We start from the raw sequence: 17,209 nt of genomic DNA, 5'->3' as shown, positions 1-17,209 counted from the left end.
CCATTCCCTCTCCCCCATCCCCATCCCTGTTCCCCCATTCCCTCTCCCCCATCCCCATCCCCGTTCCCCATTCCCTCTCCCCCATCCCCGTTCCCCATTCCCTCTCCCCCATCCCCGTTCCCCATTCCCTCTCCCCCATCCCCGTTCCCCATTCCCTCTCCCCCATCCCTGCCCCATTCCCATTCCCGCTCCCGTTTCCAGCCCCGCCCCTCCCGCCGTGGCCCCGCCCCTTTCCCCGCCCACCCACGGAGGCCCCGCCCCGCCCCGGAAGCGCTCCCCGCTCCTCAGTTCCGGTGGCGGCGGCGGCGGCAGCAGGTACAGACCGGGCCGGGCCGGGCCGGGCCGGGGCAGGGCAGGGACCGACAGGGACTGACGGACCGGGCTGGGGCAGGGCAGGGCAGAGCCGGGCCCCGCAGCCGCTCCTGCCTTGGCCGCCTCCCCCGTGCGCACCCGGGACGGCGCCCCCGCCGGGGCTCGGGCCGCGCCGCGTCCTTCTGGGCCGGGCCCCTCCCGCCCCCGGCCTGAGCCGTGCCCTGTGTGCCCCTCAGGGACCGGCGCTGTCCCGGCTCTGGCCCCTGGCCCGGCCTGCGCTGAGCCCCGGGCCGTGTCCCCTCCCCTGTCCCGAGCTGTGTCCCGGGCTGTGTCCCCCTGCTCCCCTCCCGTGTCCCCGGCTGTGTCCCCCTGCTCCCCTCCCGTGTCCCCGGCTGTGTCCCCCTCCCCTGCTCCGCTGGGGCACACGGGGGTCTCCCCACCCCGCAGCCCCCCCGGGCCGTGTCCCGCCTGTCCCCGCCTGTCCCCGTGTGGCAGCGCTGCCCTCCCGGCTCCGTCCCTCAGGGATCCCCCGGGATCCGCTCCCCTCCCCGTTACCGTGTCCTGGCCCGAGGGACGCCGTGCTGGGGACAGGACCCCCGGGAAGGGCTGGGGGACACGAGGTGACCCCTTCACCCCCCAGGACATGGCACAGCCATGGGAAAAGTTGCATGGAATAAGCTGGGCATGGAGCAGACAGGGAGGCTGATATCCTGTGCTCGCTGCCTCCTCCAGGGAGATTTTGGGGGGAAAAAGCCCCGAAGTGGATAAAAAGGAGCTGTGAGACAACTCCAGGCTGAGGGGGCCGTGTTGGGGGTGTTGCTGTTGTTGTTGCAGGTGTTTTGTGGAATTCTGACACCTGTCAGGGTCCCATCCCCAGCAGCAGAGGGGGCTCAGTGGGGATTTGGGGTGAGCACAGGGATGGGAGATGTTTTGTGTCTGCTCTCTCCTGGGGTGGCAGGAAATGGGACAAGCCTTGGATGAGCAGTGGGACTGATGTGCTTTGTGGCTCCCACACCCATTTGTGGGGTCAGGCTGCCCGGCTGAGCATCCTTTGGCACCCCAAGGGCCTTTCCAGAGGTGTTGGGCCTTGCTTGGATGGAGCCAGGCTGGGAATTCCAGGTGTCCACCGTGCAGAACCTGGCTGTCCCAGGAGCAGAACGTCCCCTGTGCCACAGGAACCTGGTGCTGTGGCCAGGACAAGGCCTTTGGTGTCCCTGAGATGCTCAGCTGAGTTTGGGGGGTGCCATCCCAGTTAATGGTGATTAAAATCCCCCCAGCTCTCAGAGCTCTGTGCTCTGTGGCAGTGGGATCCTGGCAGGGAACACCTCAGCATTGTCCTTTTCCCTTGTTCCTTTATTTTATTCCCCAGTTATTGGTTGATGGGATGTATTGCTTGCAGCTCATTTGCTGCTGCCACTGCTTTGGATCTGCCAAGGGTTTTTTGGGTTTGCTTTGGGCACCTTGCTGGTGACACAGTGAGCTTGGCTCCTACCCCTGAGTTATCCAAGTTATCCCTTGTTTGGTGGGGATGGAGCCTTTTGGAATGCCCGTGGCTTGGTCAGTGACAGACTGGTGAGAGGATGAGGATGGTCCTGGTGGGATCCAGCAGAATCACAGCCCTGAGCTGCTGGAGCAAAAACTGGCTCCAGTTAGGGCAGACAGGGGGGAAATATCCTACAGGAATGTGTGTGGGGCTGCTGGGAGGGCTTGTGGAGGGGTGGCAGGTGTGGGATGGGCACAGGGATGGGAGCTGTGGCATTTGGGATATGAGGACAAGGATGGGAGCTGTGCCTGTGGCTGTAGGATGGGAAGCACTGCTGTGAGTAAGGAGATAACTGATCAGCATGAGGCTCTGGAGCTGTTGGGTTGGGCATCCTCAGCCTCTGGCTCTTCCTGCACCCTGGGGTGTTCCTCTCCCTTGGCTGGTGCCTGTGGCAGCTCCTGGGTCTGTCCATGGGGCAGGGATGTGCTCAGAGCTGTGTTGGTCTGGTTATTTTATTTTTATTTTTCATTCATGAATGCTATGGGACTCTTGGGTGCATTTCTTGAGTTTTATGTGTTGCATTACCTTTATTACATGGTTGGGACAATGGGAAGATGGTAAAGTTTATGTTCAGCTGGTAGCAGCTCAAGATTTCTTTGTTACAGAATACTTTAAAAACTTTTAGCTAAGCTTGTAGATAATTGTTCTAGCTAATTACTAAAAATTCATTTATACTTTTTCACACAGTGTTTGCTTGTCTTCTTTCTATGGATAATACACTACATTATTATTAAGTTTAAACCTTCTACTGTCTTGCTAAGCATATTTATTTTCTTGTACTCTTAAGGTCTGTCTAAGCCAAGCTTAAGGCTTAAGCTATTGTTTCATGTCCTTGCTGTACAATTATAACATTTCTACTTTCAGACTTCCTAACTACAACTTAGCTCTAAGGTTTTTGTTCTTTCTGTTTCTGGGGCTGCTTTTACAGCTTTCTGGAACCCTTCTTACCCTTACTGATTCCCACAGGGAGCCATCACCCCCTCACCCTGCCTGGCCTCTGCAGGGCCCTGAGCTGCCCACACCAGCAGGGAGCAGTTATGTGATTCCCCACGGCTCCAGTTACCCATTAATGTTTTAGAGTATTAATTTCTCTAATTATGCCACCTTGGCCCTCAGGTGCTGCATTTGCAGCTGAGCTGTTTGCCTGTGGGAGTTCCTTTCCCCACTGACCTCCAGCTGCCCCTCTGTTTTCCAGGGGAGCCCTTTCCTAGGGGCTTGTCCTTGGAGTTCCTGCTCCTTTCTGCTCTCCCTAGTGACAGCAGCCTGTCCTTCCTTTCCTTTCTCCCTTTTTCCCTTTTTCCCTCTTTTTCCCCCTTTCCCCCTTTTCCCCCTTTTCCCCCTTTTCTCCCTTTTCCCCTTTTCCCCTTTTCCTTTCCCTCTTTTCCTTTCCCCCCTTTCCCTTTCCCCCCTTTCCCTTTTCCCCCTTTCCCTTTTCCCCCTTTCCCTTTTCCCCCTTTCCCTTTTCCCCCTTTCCCTTTTCCCCTTTTTCCCTCTTTCCCTTTCCCCCCCTTTCCCTTTTCCCCCTTTCCTTTCCCCTTTTCCTTTCCTCCCTGGCTCAGCCTGGGCAGCTCAGAGCTCTGGCAGCCACAGAACTCCTGGGCTGGGCTGTCAGAGGGTCTAGGAGGGCCTGGGGGCTGTGGTGGGCAGGGATAAGCAGGGATTTGGGATGTCTTGGGCACAGTTTGAGGGCTGCTCCCAGCCCTGGCAGTGGCTCTGTGCTGGTGGAAGCTGAAAGTGAGCCCAGAGGAGGCACCAGAGATGCTGCAAGGGCTGGAGCCAGGCTGGGAGAGCTGGGGGTGCTCACCTGGAGAGGAGAAGGCTCCAGGGAGAGCTCAGAGCCCCTTGCAGGGCCTGAAGGGGCTCCAGGAGAGCTGGAAAGGGACTGGGGACAAGGGATGGAGGGGCAGGACACAGGGAATGGCTCCCAGTGCCAGAGGGCAGGGCTGGATGGGATATTGGGAATTGGGAATTGTTCCCTGTGAGATTGGTGAGGGGCTGGGATGGAACTCCCAGAGCACCTGTGGCTGCCCCTGGGTCCCTGCAAATGTTCCAGGACAGGGTTTGGAGCAGCCTGGGACAGTGGGAGGTGTCCCTGCCCATGGCAGGGGTGGGATAAGATGATCCTTAAGGTCCCTTCCCACCCAAACCATCCCATGGTGAAAGTCTGTGGTCAGCAGCAGCTCAGCCTTCAAGGATGGAGGAATTATCCCAAACCAGGGTGCTGAAAGTAGCAGAAGAAATGAGTTTTCCTGCTCTCTCCATAAGAGGGAATGAGCAGCACCAGCAATGTTCATTTGGCACTGGTGGCAGTCCCAGGACCCCCCTGGCAGAGCCCCCTTGGTGGGAAGCCCAGTGCTGTGTTTGCTGTTGTATTTAGGGTTTAGGAGCCTCTTATTTTCCCAAGGTAGCTGAATTGTGCCTGCCATGTGCCTGAGCTGGGGGCTGAGAGGCTCAGGAGAGCAGCAGTGTTCTGCTTTGTGTGGAGCTGTGGAATTGAGTCCCCTGGAGTGAATAAAATTGGGATAAAAGGCTTTGGGTTTGTGCCACTGCCAAAACCAGTCCTGAGGAGGCCATACTGGCTTGGGAGAGGCTCTGGGTGCTCCTCTCCAGCAGCTTCCAGATCTTTATGGACATGAACTCCTTCAATCCTGTGGATTTTTGCTAGACCAGCTTAAAATAAGTGAAAATGGGGTAAAATCTGAGCCACCACAAGGTCAGGGGTGGTCTGTGTGCTTTGCTTTGCTGTTTGCATCCTGCTTTTTGTGAGTGAGGGGCTGCTCCCCTCAGCCTCTCACTGGGAAAGGAGCTGGATGGGAATTGCTCAGTGTGGAAAGGGTCTGGATGAGAATTGCTCAGTGTGGAAAGGAGCTGGGTGGGCATTGCTCAGTGTGGAAAGGTCTGGATGGGAATTGCTCAGAGTGGAAAAGGTCTCGGTGGGAATTGCTCAGAGTGGAAAGGAGCTGGATGGGAATTGCTCAGTGGGGAAAGGAGCTGGATGAGGATTGCTCAGTGGGGAAAGGAGCTGGATGAGGATTGCTCAGTGGGGAAAGGTCTGGATGGGGATTGCTCAGAGTGGAAAGGAGCTGGATGAGGATTGCTCAGTGGGGAAAGGAGCTGGATGGGGATTGCTCAGAGGGGAAAGGAGCTGGATGAGGATTGCTGGAGCTGAGGGAGCAAACCTTCCCTCTGCATCCTCCAAAGCAGAGCCAGGCAGCAGCGCTGGCCTGTGCCCAAGGGCTGAGCTGTGGGAATTCACCTGCAGCTGGCAGCCAGCCCTGCCTTGTCACCCTGGCACAGCCTGGGGGACACACAGGGTGCAGGGTGCTGAGCACTGGGTTTTTGGGTCCCCTCATCACCCTGCTCCAGGCCCTAAAGTGCTTCCTGCCCTGGGGAGGGTTGTGTTGTATGAGGAGTGAGGGCTGTGCCTTCATTCCCGAGCTGGAGGAGCCACTTTCCTTCTTGGGATTGCTGCAGGGCTTAAAGACTGGGGGAATGGGTGGTTGTCTCAGCCCCTGGAATCAGTGGGGTTTTTCAGTGGGGCTGTGGATGGGAAGAGCACAGGCTGTGCTTTCCCTGCTCTGCGAGAGCAGGGAGCTGCAGGAAGCGGCCGGTGTGATTGATGCCTGCACAAATCCCCTGCTCAGCTTCAAGTTTGCTTTCCAGGCACTTCTGCAGAGCAGGGCTGAGTGTGAGCCAGGTCCTGGAGTCGGAGGGACTGCAGTGAATCCTCCTTTCTTCCCTTCCTTCCTTGCTCCCCGTGTGGCAGGACGGGATCTGCAGTGAGGTGCAGAGAGCTGCGGCGCAGCCCGGAGCTCCCGCTGTTCCCTGGAGAGCCATCGACTTAGAGGGATAAAAAAGGCTCTGAATCAATTCCAGGTAACTGAGGCAGGGAGGAGTGTCCTGGCTCACCAGGGGCAGGGCTGTGGGACTGTGGTGCCAGCCTTCCTCCTGTGGAACAGCACCAGGATGGTGCTGCCAGCCCCCAGAGCAGCCCCAAACCCACGCAAGCTCCTTCCCTCTCCCTCCCTGCCAGGCTGTGTGCTCTGCCCAGCCTGCTCAACCCCCAGATTTCATCCAGATTTTCCTTTTATCCCTGCTGGGGATGCCTCTCCAGCTTGGACAGGGAACAGAGGACACAGTTTCTCTGTGCTCCTGCTGCGTTTTGCTTTCAAGATGCTCATTTGCATTTTAAACCCATCCGCAAGCTCTTTTTTTTTAATCTCTTTTTTTTTTCTACTTGGCTTTGCTTCCTGTATTCCTGCCCCTCCAAAACAGCAAGGCCACTGCAGGCTTTCAAGGACAAGCCTCTGGTTCCTTCCCTGTTGAAGGAAAGATGGGAAAACCAGCCATAAAAGCCAAATTCCCGCTGACCTTTCTGAAGGGCTGCACATCTCCTTCCTCAGCCTGCCAAGCCCTAAATCTGCCCTAAACTGCCTGAATTATATAATAGAGCCTCAAGTGCTGGGCTGAAACCTCACAGCCTTGGAATTTAAAGCAACCCCGCTGGAGCAGGGCTGGTTTGTGGGAGAGGCTCCCTTTGATCTGGCAGATCTGTGCCCCTTGGCTGTGCTGTCCCACTGAGCTGAGCCTCAGGTTTGGCTCAGTTCCTGTCCCCAGCCCTGAGCTGTTCCCTGGGTAGGTGAGAGGGAGGGCTGGCTGTGAGTTTTCCTTAAGGAAGCATTTTTTGGATGAGGGGGGATCACTGAGCCCCTGCTGCCCAGCTCTGTGCAGGATGGGATGAGCAAAGTCAGGGCTGCAGCCCTGGGATTTTCAGTGGTTCCTTTCCTCCTCCACATCCTCCTTGGAGAGCCCTGATTCCCCATCAGGGAACAGCTGATTCCCCATCATCACAGAGCTGTGAGGTGCTCACCCTCCCCTGGGGATTGAGCTCCTCCTTGTGACTCTTCCCATGAGATCCCAAACTCTTTCCCTCCCCTGGTGTTTTTCCTTCCTGGAGCTCTCCCTAACAATCCCTGCAATCAGGAAATGATCAGCCCTGACCCTCAGTGCTCTCCCTCTCCTCCAGGGCCGTGCTGCTGGCTGGAGACCACCATGACAGACTCCAAGTACTTCACCACCACCAAGAAAGGTAAGGCAAGGAGCAGGAATGTCACAGTTCATCCCCAGATCACCAGCTGGTTCTCACTCCTGTATAACCCATGTGGGGAGGGTTGGGAAGCTCCTGTGGGAATGCCCTGGGATGCTGTGGCTCACACCTCACCCTGCTCCTTGCTCTGGAGCAGCTCCTGGGCTGCTGTGGGGTGAGGACACCTTGTCCCCAGCCCCCTGGGCCCAGCCAGGGCTGCTGGCAGCTGGTGATCAGCTTTAGCAGCTCAGGAGCTCCCCTGGGCAGCATTCAGGGCCTTAAGCACTCTCCAGAGCAAGGAATTAATGTGAGAGAAGCCATGTGGCATCTTCCTCCTCAATCTGCCAGCCCAGGAGGGAGTAAGGAGCTCAGCCTGGCTGCAGGAGATGCTGCCCTGGGCTGGGGGGGGCTGCCACAGGCAGGGAGGGATTTGGGAGCCACATTTCCACTGAGGAGCAGTGCCCAAAATCCATCCCTGGGAAGGGTAGGGCCTCATGGGGCAGGGATGATCACCCCACAGCCAAAAACACCCTCTGGATAACCCCATCCAGTGCCTGTGGGGTGCTCCTGACTCCTGCAGCATCTCTCATCCCTGTGGAGGAGCCACAAGGATTCAGCAGGAGGTGAATATTCCATTCCCATGGGTGAGAGCTGAGCCCCCAGAGCAGCCCCAGCCCTCAGTGGGTGTTTGGGAAATTAAATCTCTCTTTTCAGGGGTGGCAGAGGACCCTGTCACCCAGCAGAGGTGTGCTCAGCTTTGAATTATTTACTTCAGGCTTTTCAAATTAATTCTATAAATGGGTAAGACATTTATTTGCCAATTCAAGGAAACAGGTTTTTTCAAATTAAGCCGAATTAGGCTTTAAAATTTGTCTTCATATGAAAAATAAACTTCAAATTTAGTCTTGAAAAATTCTCTGGTCAAGTTTGGCAACCAAATAATGAATTGTGACAGATCAATGGGAAATGAGTTGAGATAATATTATTGTGAAATCTTGAGCCAGCTTTAGAATTAATCAGTTTCCAACTTTTCAGTTATGAGAGGTTATGTATATCTTACTTGCCAAATAAACTCAATTATAGTCTTCGACATTTTCCACTAATCCCTGAGCTGCCACTTTTCCCATTTCTCCAGGGGAGATATTTGAGCTGAAGGCTGAGCTGAACAGTGACAAGAAGGAGAAGAAGAAGGAGGCTGTGAAGAAGGTGATCGCCTCCATGACTGTGGGCAAGGACGTCAGGTGTGTGCTGGGAATGGAGCCTGGAATATCCTGAGTGGGGAGGGACCCCCAGGATCATCCAGGGCAGCTCCAAAACCCCATCCTGGGCATCCCTGGCAGTGCTGCCCAAAGGCTCCTGGAGCTCTGGCAGCCTCGGGGCCGTGCCCATTCCCTGGGCAGCCTGGGCAGTGCCAGCACCCTCTGGTGCTGAGGTAAATTCCTCATGATCTTCCCATTGAAGCTGGGAACTGAAGAGTGTGTTAGGAACTAGGATATTGCCAAAGCACTTAGTGAAAAGGCCTGGTGGGCTTTACAGGGAGTTCAGGCTTCTGGGAGAAGAACTTTTCCCTTAAATTTACCCTAAACCTCTCCTTCATGCTGTTCTCCCATGTGCCCAAGCCAAACCCAGCTGGTTTTTGGGTTCTCTTTTCCCCCTGTTGCTTGCAGGGGGGTTTCCATGCTGCTTTTCCCCCAGGATGTGGGCAAGGATGCCAGGTGTGTGCTGGGGCTGCACCTGGAATATCCTGAGTGGGAAGGGACCCCCAGAATCATCCAGGGCAGCTCCTGCCCTGCCCAAAACCCCACCCTGTCCATCCCTGGCAGTGCTGCCCAAAGGCTCCTGGAGCTCTGGCAGCCTCAGGGGAGGCTGGGCAGTGCCAGCACCCTCTGGGGGAAGAACTTTTCCCTTAAATTTACCCTAAACCTCTCCTTCATGCTATTCTCCCATGTGCCCAAGCCAAACCCAGCTGGTTTTTGGGCTCTCTTTTCCCCCTGTTGCTTCCATGGGGGTTTCCATGCTGCTTTTCCCCCAGGCACACCCTGGCTGCAGCTCTGCCTCCTGGAGTGCAGGTTGTGGCCACGTGGCCACCTGGCAGGTGGGGGCTCTCCTGGCTTTTGTTGTAATCTGGCTAAAAGAGGATTGGTCTGGCTGCCAGATCAGTTTGTTGGGATTATTTCCACTTCCTTTGTGTGTTGCTAAAAACAAGCAGGACCCCCTTGGAGGGTTTGTGGCAGTGCCTGGATGCTGATAAACCCTTTACAGCCTCTCCAGTCCAAAAGGTCAGGCAGCTGCTGCTGTTCCTGCTTCCTTTTCCATCTGGCTGAGCTGCACGTGGCTCCTTCCGTGCCTTGTCCTGCACAGACCTGTCCCAGCACAGGCAGCATCAGCAATTTGATTTTCATGGTGCATTTGAGAGTAAATGGAGGGAAAACACATCAGGGTTTGGAGAACTGGGACATCCCTGGCTCCCAGAACAGCAGCAGGGAGTGTCCATCTTGAGACCATTGTAGAAATCACATGGAAATGGCAGGAGCTTCCAGGGCTTGAAGGGGCTTAAAAAAGGAGGGGGAGCAGCTTTTTACATGGACAAATAGTGACAGAACAAAGGAGAATGGCTTTAAGCTAAAAGATATTTAGATGGGATATTGGGAATGAGGAATTGTTCCTTGGCAGGGTGGGCAGGCCCTGGCACAGGGTGCCCAGAGCAGCTGTGGCTGCCCCTGGATCCCTGGCAGTGCCCAAGGCCAGGCTGGATGGGGTTTGGAGCAGCCTGGGACAGTGGGAGACGTCCCTGCCATGGCAGGGGGTAGAACTTGATAAATTTAAAGATTCCACGGTTCCCAAGCCATTCCATGATCCTGTGTCTGTGTCAGCCCATCTTTTTCCCTGTTTCAGGCTGCAGGGAGCAGTTTGCTGAGCTCACTGCTCCCCAGGAGGTGCCAGCAAAGCCTGGCTTAACCCGGGGTGAGACCAGCCCAGGTGGGCAGCAGCTTTGCAAAACCCAATTCCCTGGATTTAGGGGGGCCTTGGGTTTGATCCTGGCTGGTTTGTGGAGGTGGAGAAGCTTCTGGGAGCCTTGGGACATCTGTCAGGGTGGAATAACCCCTGGGATCTTGATTGCCTCCCCTGGGGTGGTTTAATTGTATAATTGGTCTGTCTTTGGATGAAACAGCATCTCTGGTACCCCATGTTGGGCAGCCCCAGCTCTGTGCAGGCAGACCCACTGCATTCCCCTCCATCCCAGCAGAGTCTCCTGGTGCTCCAGCCTCACCCAGGGGAGGGGGGCTCTTCCTTTTGGGACCATCCTGTGATGATGCATAAAGTCCTGGGATATCCTGAGTTGGAAGGGATCCACAAGAGTCATCCAGGGCAGCTCCTGGCCCTGCACAGACACCCCAACAACCCCACCCTGTGCCTGAGGGAATTGTGCAGCACCTTTTCCTGGGGCAGTGGATGTGCCCTGGAGTGGGAGTGCAGCAGAGCCATGTGGGAAAGCTCAATTTTGGTCCATCAAGGACGAGTTTTGATACAGACCTGTGACAGTGTTCACAGGGGCCTGAGGATGAGGGAAGAGATGAGGATCTGACTCCATGTTTCAGAAGGCTGATTTATTATTTTATTATATATATTAAAACTATTCTAAAAGAATAAAAGAAAGGATTTCATCAGAAGGCTGGCTAAGAATAGAAAAAGAAGGAATGATAAGAAAAGCTTGTGTCTCAGACAGAGAGTCCAAGCCAGCTGACTGTGATTGGCCATTAATTAGAGACAAACACATGAGACCAATCACAGATGCACCTGTTGCATTCCACAGCAGCAGATAACCATTGTTTACATTTTGTTCCTGAGGCCTCCCAGATTCTCAGGAGGAAAAATCCTAAGGAAAAGATTTTCCATAAAAGATGTCTGTGACACAGACCCATTAAAAAAATCCACTGAGGAGGGGCATTTCAGCCATGTCTGCTGCAGGGTGGGCTCAGGTCATGGAATCATAGAATCATGGAATGGTTTGGATGGGAAAAGGTCCTCCAACCCCCTGCCATGGGCAGGGACACCTCCCACTGTCCCAGGCTGCTCCCAGCCCCAGTGTCCAGCCTGGCCTTGGGCACTGCCAGGGATCCAGGGGCAGCCACAGCTGCTCTGGGCACCCTGTGCCAGGGCCTGCCCACCCTGCCAGGGAACAATTCCCAATTCCCAATATCCCATCCAGCCCTGCCCTCTGGCACTGGGAGCCATTCCCTGTGTCCTGTCCCTCCATCCCTTGTCCCCAGTCCCTCTCCAGCTCTCCTGGAGCCCCTTCAGGCCCTGCAAGGGGCTCTGAGCTCTCCCTGGAGCCTTCTCCTCTCCAGGTGAGCACCCCCAGTGTTTCCTCTCAGGAGGGAGCTGTGTTCTCCTGGCTCTGGGAGCAGGATAATCCATGGGAGGGGGATCCATGGGCAGCCTGGCCGTGTCCTGCCTTCACTGAGCTCTCTCTGTTCCAGCGCTCTCTTCCCCGACGTGGTGAACTGCATGCAGACAGACAACCTGGAGCTGAAGAAGCTGGTCTACCTCTACCTGATGAACTATGCCAAGAGCCAGCCAGACATGGCCATCATGGCTGTGAACACCTTTGTGAAGGTGAGGGGACAGGGCTCTGTGTCATGGGGCCACAGGGGACACCAGGTGCCAGCTCACTGTGCCAGGCTGCAAATCAGGGAGTGTGGGCAGCTTTCCCAAGCCTCTCCCTTCCTGAGGAGGGGCTCTGCAAGCTCTAGAAAACAGATTGTATTTGTCCAGTAATGCAGAAAGTCAGTTTTTGGCAGCTGTCCTGTGCCTCTCTCTCTGTGAGGGTGTGGGCAGCTCCCGTGATCAAGAGCTGTCATGTGAATTTATGGGCTGAGAAATCCCTCGTGATCTTCCCGATGGAGCTGGGAACTGAAGAGTGTGTTAGGAACCAGGATATTGCCAAAGCAGTCAGTGAAAAGGCCTAGTGGGCTTTAGAGTGAGTTCAGGCTTTTAGGAAGGATAAACCCCTCATAATAATTCCAATATGCATTTCCAGCATCAGGTTGGTTCAGGTACCTGGTGTAAGTGATGAGGACATGGAATTCCTGAATGGATTGAGGAGTTGTGGGAGTGAGGATTGGTGGTGCTGGAACTCAGTGGGTACAGGCCAAGAGAGAAACTTCTCTTGGGTGACTTATTCTCAAGAGTAGAACATGAAAACCTCGGGATTTGAACCCAAATCCTCCTGGACGACCTGAACCCCCCTGGAGATAGCTGAGGAGCCCAGGATATCCTGTGGCATTCACATTCTCTGAAAAAAAATCCCTTCACCCAGGGTTTTTCTCCTGGGAAGGTGAAAGGCAGTGAGAGAGGCCTCAGAGAAAAGGAGAACAATTCTTATCTCATTTGCTTCTCCTGTGTTGTGCTGGTGTGGAATGTGTTTGGAGATTGTTTACCCACAGGTGATTGTTCCATTGGACTCTGCTGGGAGTTGTTTTCACTCTTTGGCCAATCAGGGCCAAGCTGTGTCAGGACTCTGGAAAGAGTCACGAGTTTTCATTATTATCTTTTTAGCATTAAGTATCTTTTCTGTATTCTGTAGCATAGTATACTATTCTTTAATATAATATAGTATCATAGAGTAATAAATTACCCTTCATGGAGTCAGATGCATTATTCCTTCCTTTGTCAGGGCTCCTTAATTACAATAGTAAATTATTGTAAATTATTGTAAAATTATTACAATAATATCCACCCTCCCCTGTGGGTGTGTGCTCTCTGTTAATGGAGTGACAAAACTATCTTTTGTATCTTTAATAGGAAAATGGTCTAGAAGTTTCTCTCTTCAGTTAAGTGAAAAGACATCTCATAAGACTTAAGAGACTTCACCTCAAACTTAAGGATAGCTAATTAGAGAAAGGCTAAAAAGTCTTGGTTAGACAGTTAACTAGAAAAAGGAGTGAACAAAGAAGCTAATCACTTTTGTAAAGTGTTTTACTAAGAGCAAAAAAGTCTGGCGCTTAGCTCAGTTTTTCTGTTTGTTCTTTTGCTTTTTATTAAACTTCTTTGTTTCTAACACTGCAACAACAGAAGCCATCCTGCTGATTATTGTGCCTCCAAAAGTAGCTGAGCTGTCTTGGGTTATTGGAATAATTACCAACATAGCCAGATGGGTGCCTGAGCTTGTCTGGCCCTGCTGCTGAACCAAATAGCGGCACTGTGGTGTTTCACCCCAGAGACTCTTTGGGCTGGCTGGGTGTGTGGTGTTTCACCCCACAGACACTTTGGGCTGGCTGGGTGTGTGGTGTTTCACCCCAGAGACACTTTTGGCTGGCTGGGTGTGTGGTGTTTCACCCCAGAGACACTTTGGGCTGGCCAGATGCTGTAGCTGGGCACATGGAGGCAAGTCCAGGCTTGCAGGAGCTCAGGTTTACCTTTGGTGATGGTGAAGGAAAGGAGTTGGTTCTGATGGAGGGTTTGGATGCAGAGCTTTATTCTGGCCCTCAGGCCTCTGAATGCAGCACCAGCTCCAACAGAACTCCCTGAGCCTGTGATTGCTGCTCCTTTAACCCCGGGGAGAGGGGCAGGGAAGGGGCAGGGAGCCACCAAGCAGGGACAGGAGGGGAGGGACAAGGGACAAAGGACACCTGGATGGCCCAATGTCCCCCAGGGGTAGAGAGCATCTTTTGAATCTGCAAATCACTGCTGGAATGCCAGAATTGACAGACAGTGCTGGGATGGGAAAGGAGAGGTAACTGACACACCTGGCAGGGAATTATCAAGGAGGGATCTAAGGTTCTGAAATCACACCACAACACTGGGTGTGTTACAGGCCTCCTAGAGCTCCTTAGCCCTATCTCAAAGCTCCTCTGCCACCCCTGCAGGACTGTGAGGACCCGAACCCGCTGATCCGGGCGCTGGCCGTGCGCACCATGGGCTGCATTCGTGTGGACAAGATCACGGAGTACCTGTGCGAGCCCCTGCGCAAGTGCCTCAAGGACGAGGACCCCTACGTGCGCAAGACGGCCGCCGTCTGCGTGGCCAAGCTGCACGACATCAACGCCCAGCTGGTGGAGGACCAGGGCTTCCTGGACACCCTCAAGGATCTCATCTCAGACTCCAACCCCATGGTGATTGGGTTTTGCCTTCTCTGCCTCCTCTTTGTCCAAATGGCTGTCACTGCTCTCCCGTCGTGTTCGTGTCCAACTCCGGTAGCAGCGTGCGGCTGCAGTGACGAGATTGTGTCCAGGGAGGCTGCAGCCAATGGCAGGAGAAGCAAATGAGAAAATTCTTGCCCTTTTTCTTGCCTTTTTTTAACCTTTTTTCTTGCCTTTTTTTTACCTTTTTTCTTGCTTTTTTTTTTTGCCCTTTTTCTTGCCTTTTTTTTTGGCCTTTTTTTTACCTTTTTTCTTGCCTTTTTTTACCTTCTTTCTTGCCTTTCTTCTTGCCTTTCTTCTTGCCTTCTTGCCTTTTTCTTGCCTTTTTTTACCTTCTTTCTTGCCTGATTTTTACCTTTTTTCTTGCCTTTTTTTACCTTTTTTCTTGCCCTTTTTTTACCTTTTTTCTCTCCTTTTTTTCCTACCTTTCTTGCCTTTCTTCCTTGCCTTTCTTCTTACCTTTCTTGCCTCCTTTCTTGCTTTTCGTCTTGCCTTTTTTTTTTTAAACTCCTAAATTTTTTAAAAATCTCTTCATTTTATTTCCCCCACCCCATGCCAGGGGAGGTGGAACAGGAAGAAGAGGCCCAGGAGCCCAAGCAGAGCCCCAGAGAGCTGAGAGCAGAGAGAGAGCAGCCCCGGGGCCAGGGGTTCATCAGGTGTCCCATGGGAGGAGTCTTAGGATCAGATTACAGGAAAACTCCACAAACTCCCTTCCTCCCAGATTGTCTTTTTGGTGTTAACAAAGAGCTTTTTGAGAGCTTTTGCTTCTCAGGACTGCAGGCTGTGCTCCCTGCCCCATAACCCTGTGTCCTGGACAGAGGGTTTCTTCCATCCCATGGCTGTGTGTTATTCCTCTGTTCCCAGTGGGAAGGAGGCTGCTCCAGGTGGCTCAGGGCAGAGGGAAGCTGCTGCTTGGTTCTGATACCACAGAGCCAGTGGCTTTTGCTTCTGGTTTTCCTGCCAGCTGGGCTTTGGCTTCCCTCCCTTTCCCCGGGCATGGGGAACTTTAAAACCACCTTTCCCCAGGGTTTCTCTTCCCACAGCCTTTCCTGCTTTTCCAGCCTTACCCTGGGTGTAGTGTTGAGCCCAGGGGCTGTGTGGAAAGCTCTGGGGCTCCTCAGAGCTGCCTGGGGAAGGGAACTGGGCAGGAAGCCAAGGCTGGCTCCGTGGAACACGTGGGAGCCGTTGGAGATGCGGCGTGGGTGGTGGGAGCGTGTGGTGGGGAAGGCTCATCCATCCCCCTCAGATCTGCTCTGAGGAGGGAGAAGCTGGAGCCCAGATGTAGGTGGGATGTGAGGGGTTCATAGTGAGGAGGCAGCTCATCCCCTCACACCACATTTGGTGTCACCAATCCGTGTCCTGTCCCCCCCTGGCAGGTGGTGGCCAACGCGGTGGCGGCGCTGTCGGAAATCGCGGAGTCTCATCCCAGCAGCAACCTCCTGGACCTCAACCCCCAGTCCATCAACAAGCTGCTCACAGCCCTCAACGAGTGCACTGAGTGGGGCCAGATCTTCATCCTGGACTGCCTGGCAAACTACATGCCCAAGGATGACCGGGAAGCACAGAGGTGAGGGCACAGGCAGGGCTTGGCACTGCCCCTTCTCCTCTGAGGAGTCTTCATCCTCCTGACCCTGCTGCAGGAGGTGGGACAGCAGGCATCTGCTGCACCTGTGCCTTGGGCATGGCCATCTGGAGCCTGCCCTGGTCCTGTAGCGAGCCCTGGCACTGGGATTGTGCTCCTTGAGCTGCTTAAAATGTGGCTGTAGGGGACAATGGGCACCGGGGAGCCCCGAAACGGGGTCACTGCCAGAGGGTTCTGCAGGGCCTGGGGAATAACCTTCACTGGGGCATTCAGGAGCCAGCTCGGCCTCTTTGGGAAGGTCCCAAGTGGCACTCAGCTTTCCTGCAAGTCCTTCCTCCATGCTGGCAGGAGTTTTTCAGCATGAGGAAGGGCTGGGATCATTTCCTCTCCCTCCTCCTCGCCCCGGCAGCATCTGCGAGCGGGTGACACCGCGGCTGTCCCACGCCAATTCTGCCGTGGTGCTGTCGGCTGTCAAGGTGCTGATGAAGTTCATGGAGATGCTGTCCAAGGACCTGGATTATTATGGCACTCTCCTGAAGAAGCTGGCCCCACCACTGGTCACTCTGCTGTCTGCAGAGCCCGAGCTGCAGTACGTGGCCCTCCGCAACATCAACCTGATCGTGCAGAAGAGGTGGGTGTCCATGTGTCCCCTCTCAGCCACAGGTGCTTCAGTCCCTCTGACTGCAGCAGTGTCACACACATCCTGTAGGGTGATTTCTTCTCTGTTACTTAAAATCCAAGGAGAGTTATGGAATTGTGGAATGGTGGTTGGGAGGGATCTTAAAGCTCATCTCATCCCATCCCCTGCCATGGACACCCTCCACTAGAGCATTTTGCTCCAAGGCCTGTCCAACCTGGCCCTGAGTCAGTCAGGTGAGGGAATGAGCAGGGAGCTAAGCTGGGATCTCCAGTTTAATGTATCCTTTAGTTCAATTTATTCTTTATTTGGGGCAGCAAAGGATGGCAAAGCCAAAAGCTGTGAGACTTTGGAGTAGTCCCTCTGTGTCTAGGGAGGGATTTTTGTGCTGCCAGCTGCTTTCCACAGTTGTCCCCTTTGACCAAGTGCTCAGAGTCCTTTTGTCCCTTTGCTGATCTAAAATCCTGGAGGTGGCTGAGTCCCCACACGTGTGCCTGGAGCAGGAGTGGCAGCTGGAGAGCCCCAGCCCAGTCAGATGATTTGTTCTCCTCCCAGTCAGCACCGTGGTCGTCTCTTAAAAATAGCAGCAATTTCTGGGAGAAATGGAAAGCAATTAGTGTCCCTGGGAGTGGGAATGTGGAAGGCAGCTTGGAGCTGGACCTGGCCTAGCTCTTTCCCAGCTTAGAGAGAGGGTGAGCTGGTGAGAAAGGTCCAGCCTAGCCCTGGGGTCTGGATTTGTGTCCCTGCTCCCACTGAAACGTCCCTCCAGCCTTGGCAGGACAAACGTCCCCCGTTGCCTCACGTCTGGCCCGTGTTTGTGACAAGGTTGTGCTCTGTCCCCTGTGTGCCAGCAAAGGGGAGCCAGGGGACAGAATCCTGGGGGATAACCACGGTGACTTGGATTCCT

The 17,209-nt window shown here is 54.3% G+C and overlaps 1 protein-coding gene across 1 annotated transcript in view; it reads left to right on the top strand.

Annotated features, from left to right (window-relative positions):
* Positions 1-283: 283 nt before the first annotated feature.
* The window catches only part of AP1B1 (adaptor related protein complex 1 subunit beta 1), a 28,689-nt gene continuing 11,763 nt past the window's right edge, over positions 284-17,209 (top strand). Inside the window, exons 1-8 of the mRNA XM_059484862.1 lie at positions 284-315; positions 5,519-5,731; positions 6,882-6,944; positions 8,077-8,182; positions 11,423-11,558; positions 13,811-14,056; positions 15,460-15,650; positions 16,075-16,296. Coding sequence (XP_059340845.1) covers positions 6,908-6,944; positions 8,077-8,182; positions 11,423-11,558; positions 13,811-14,056; positions 15,460-15,650; positions 16,075-16,296 — 938 coding nt within the window. The 5' untranslated portion in view covers positions 284-315; positions 5,519-5,731; positions 6,882-6,907. The remainder of the gene's footprint in view (positions 316-5,518; positions 5,732-6,881; positions 6,945-8,076; positions 8,183-11,422; positions 11,559-13,810; positions 14,057-15,459; positions 15,651-16,074; positions 16,297-17,209) is intronic.

This window comes from Ammospiza nelsoni, chromosome 18 (genome assembly GCF_027579445.1).
Source record: "Ammospiza nelsoni isolate bAmmNel1 chromosome 18, bAmmNel1.pri, whole genome shotgun sequence".
Classification (NCBI taxonomy): domain Eukaryota; kingdom Metazoa; phylum Chordata; class Aves; order Passeriformes; family Passerellidae; genus Ammospiza; species Ammospiza nelsoni.
The sequence above is the reverse complement of the archived record's forward strand: the minus strand, read 5'-3'. Positions and strand labels throughout refer to the sequence as shown.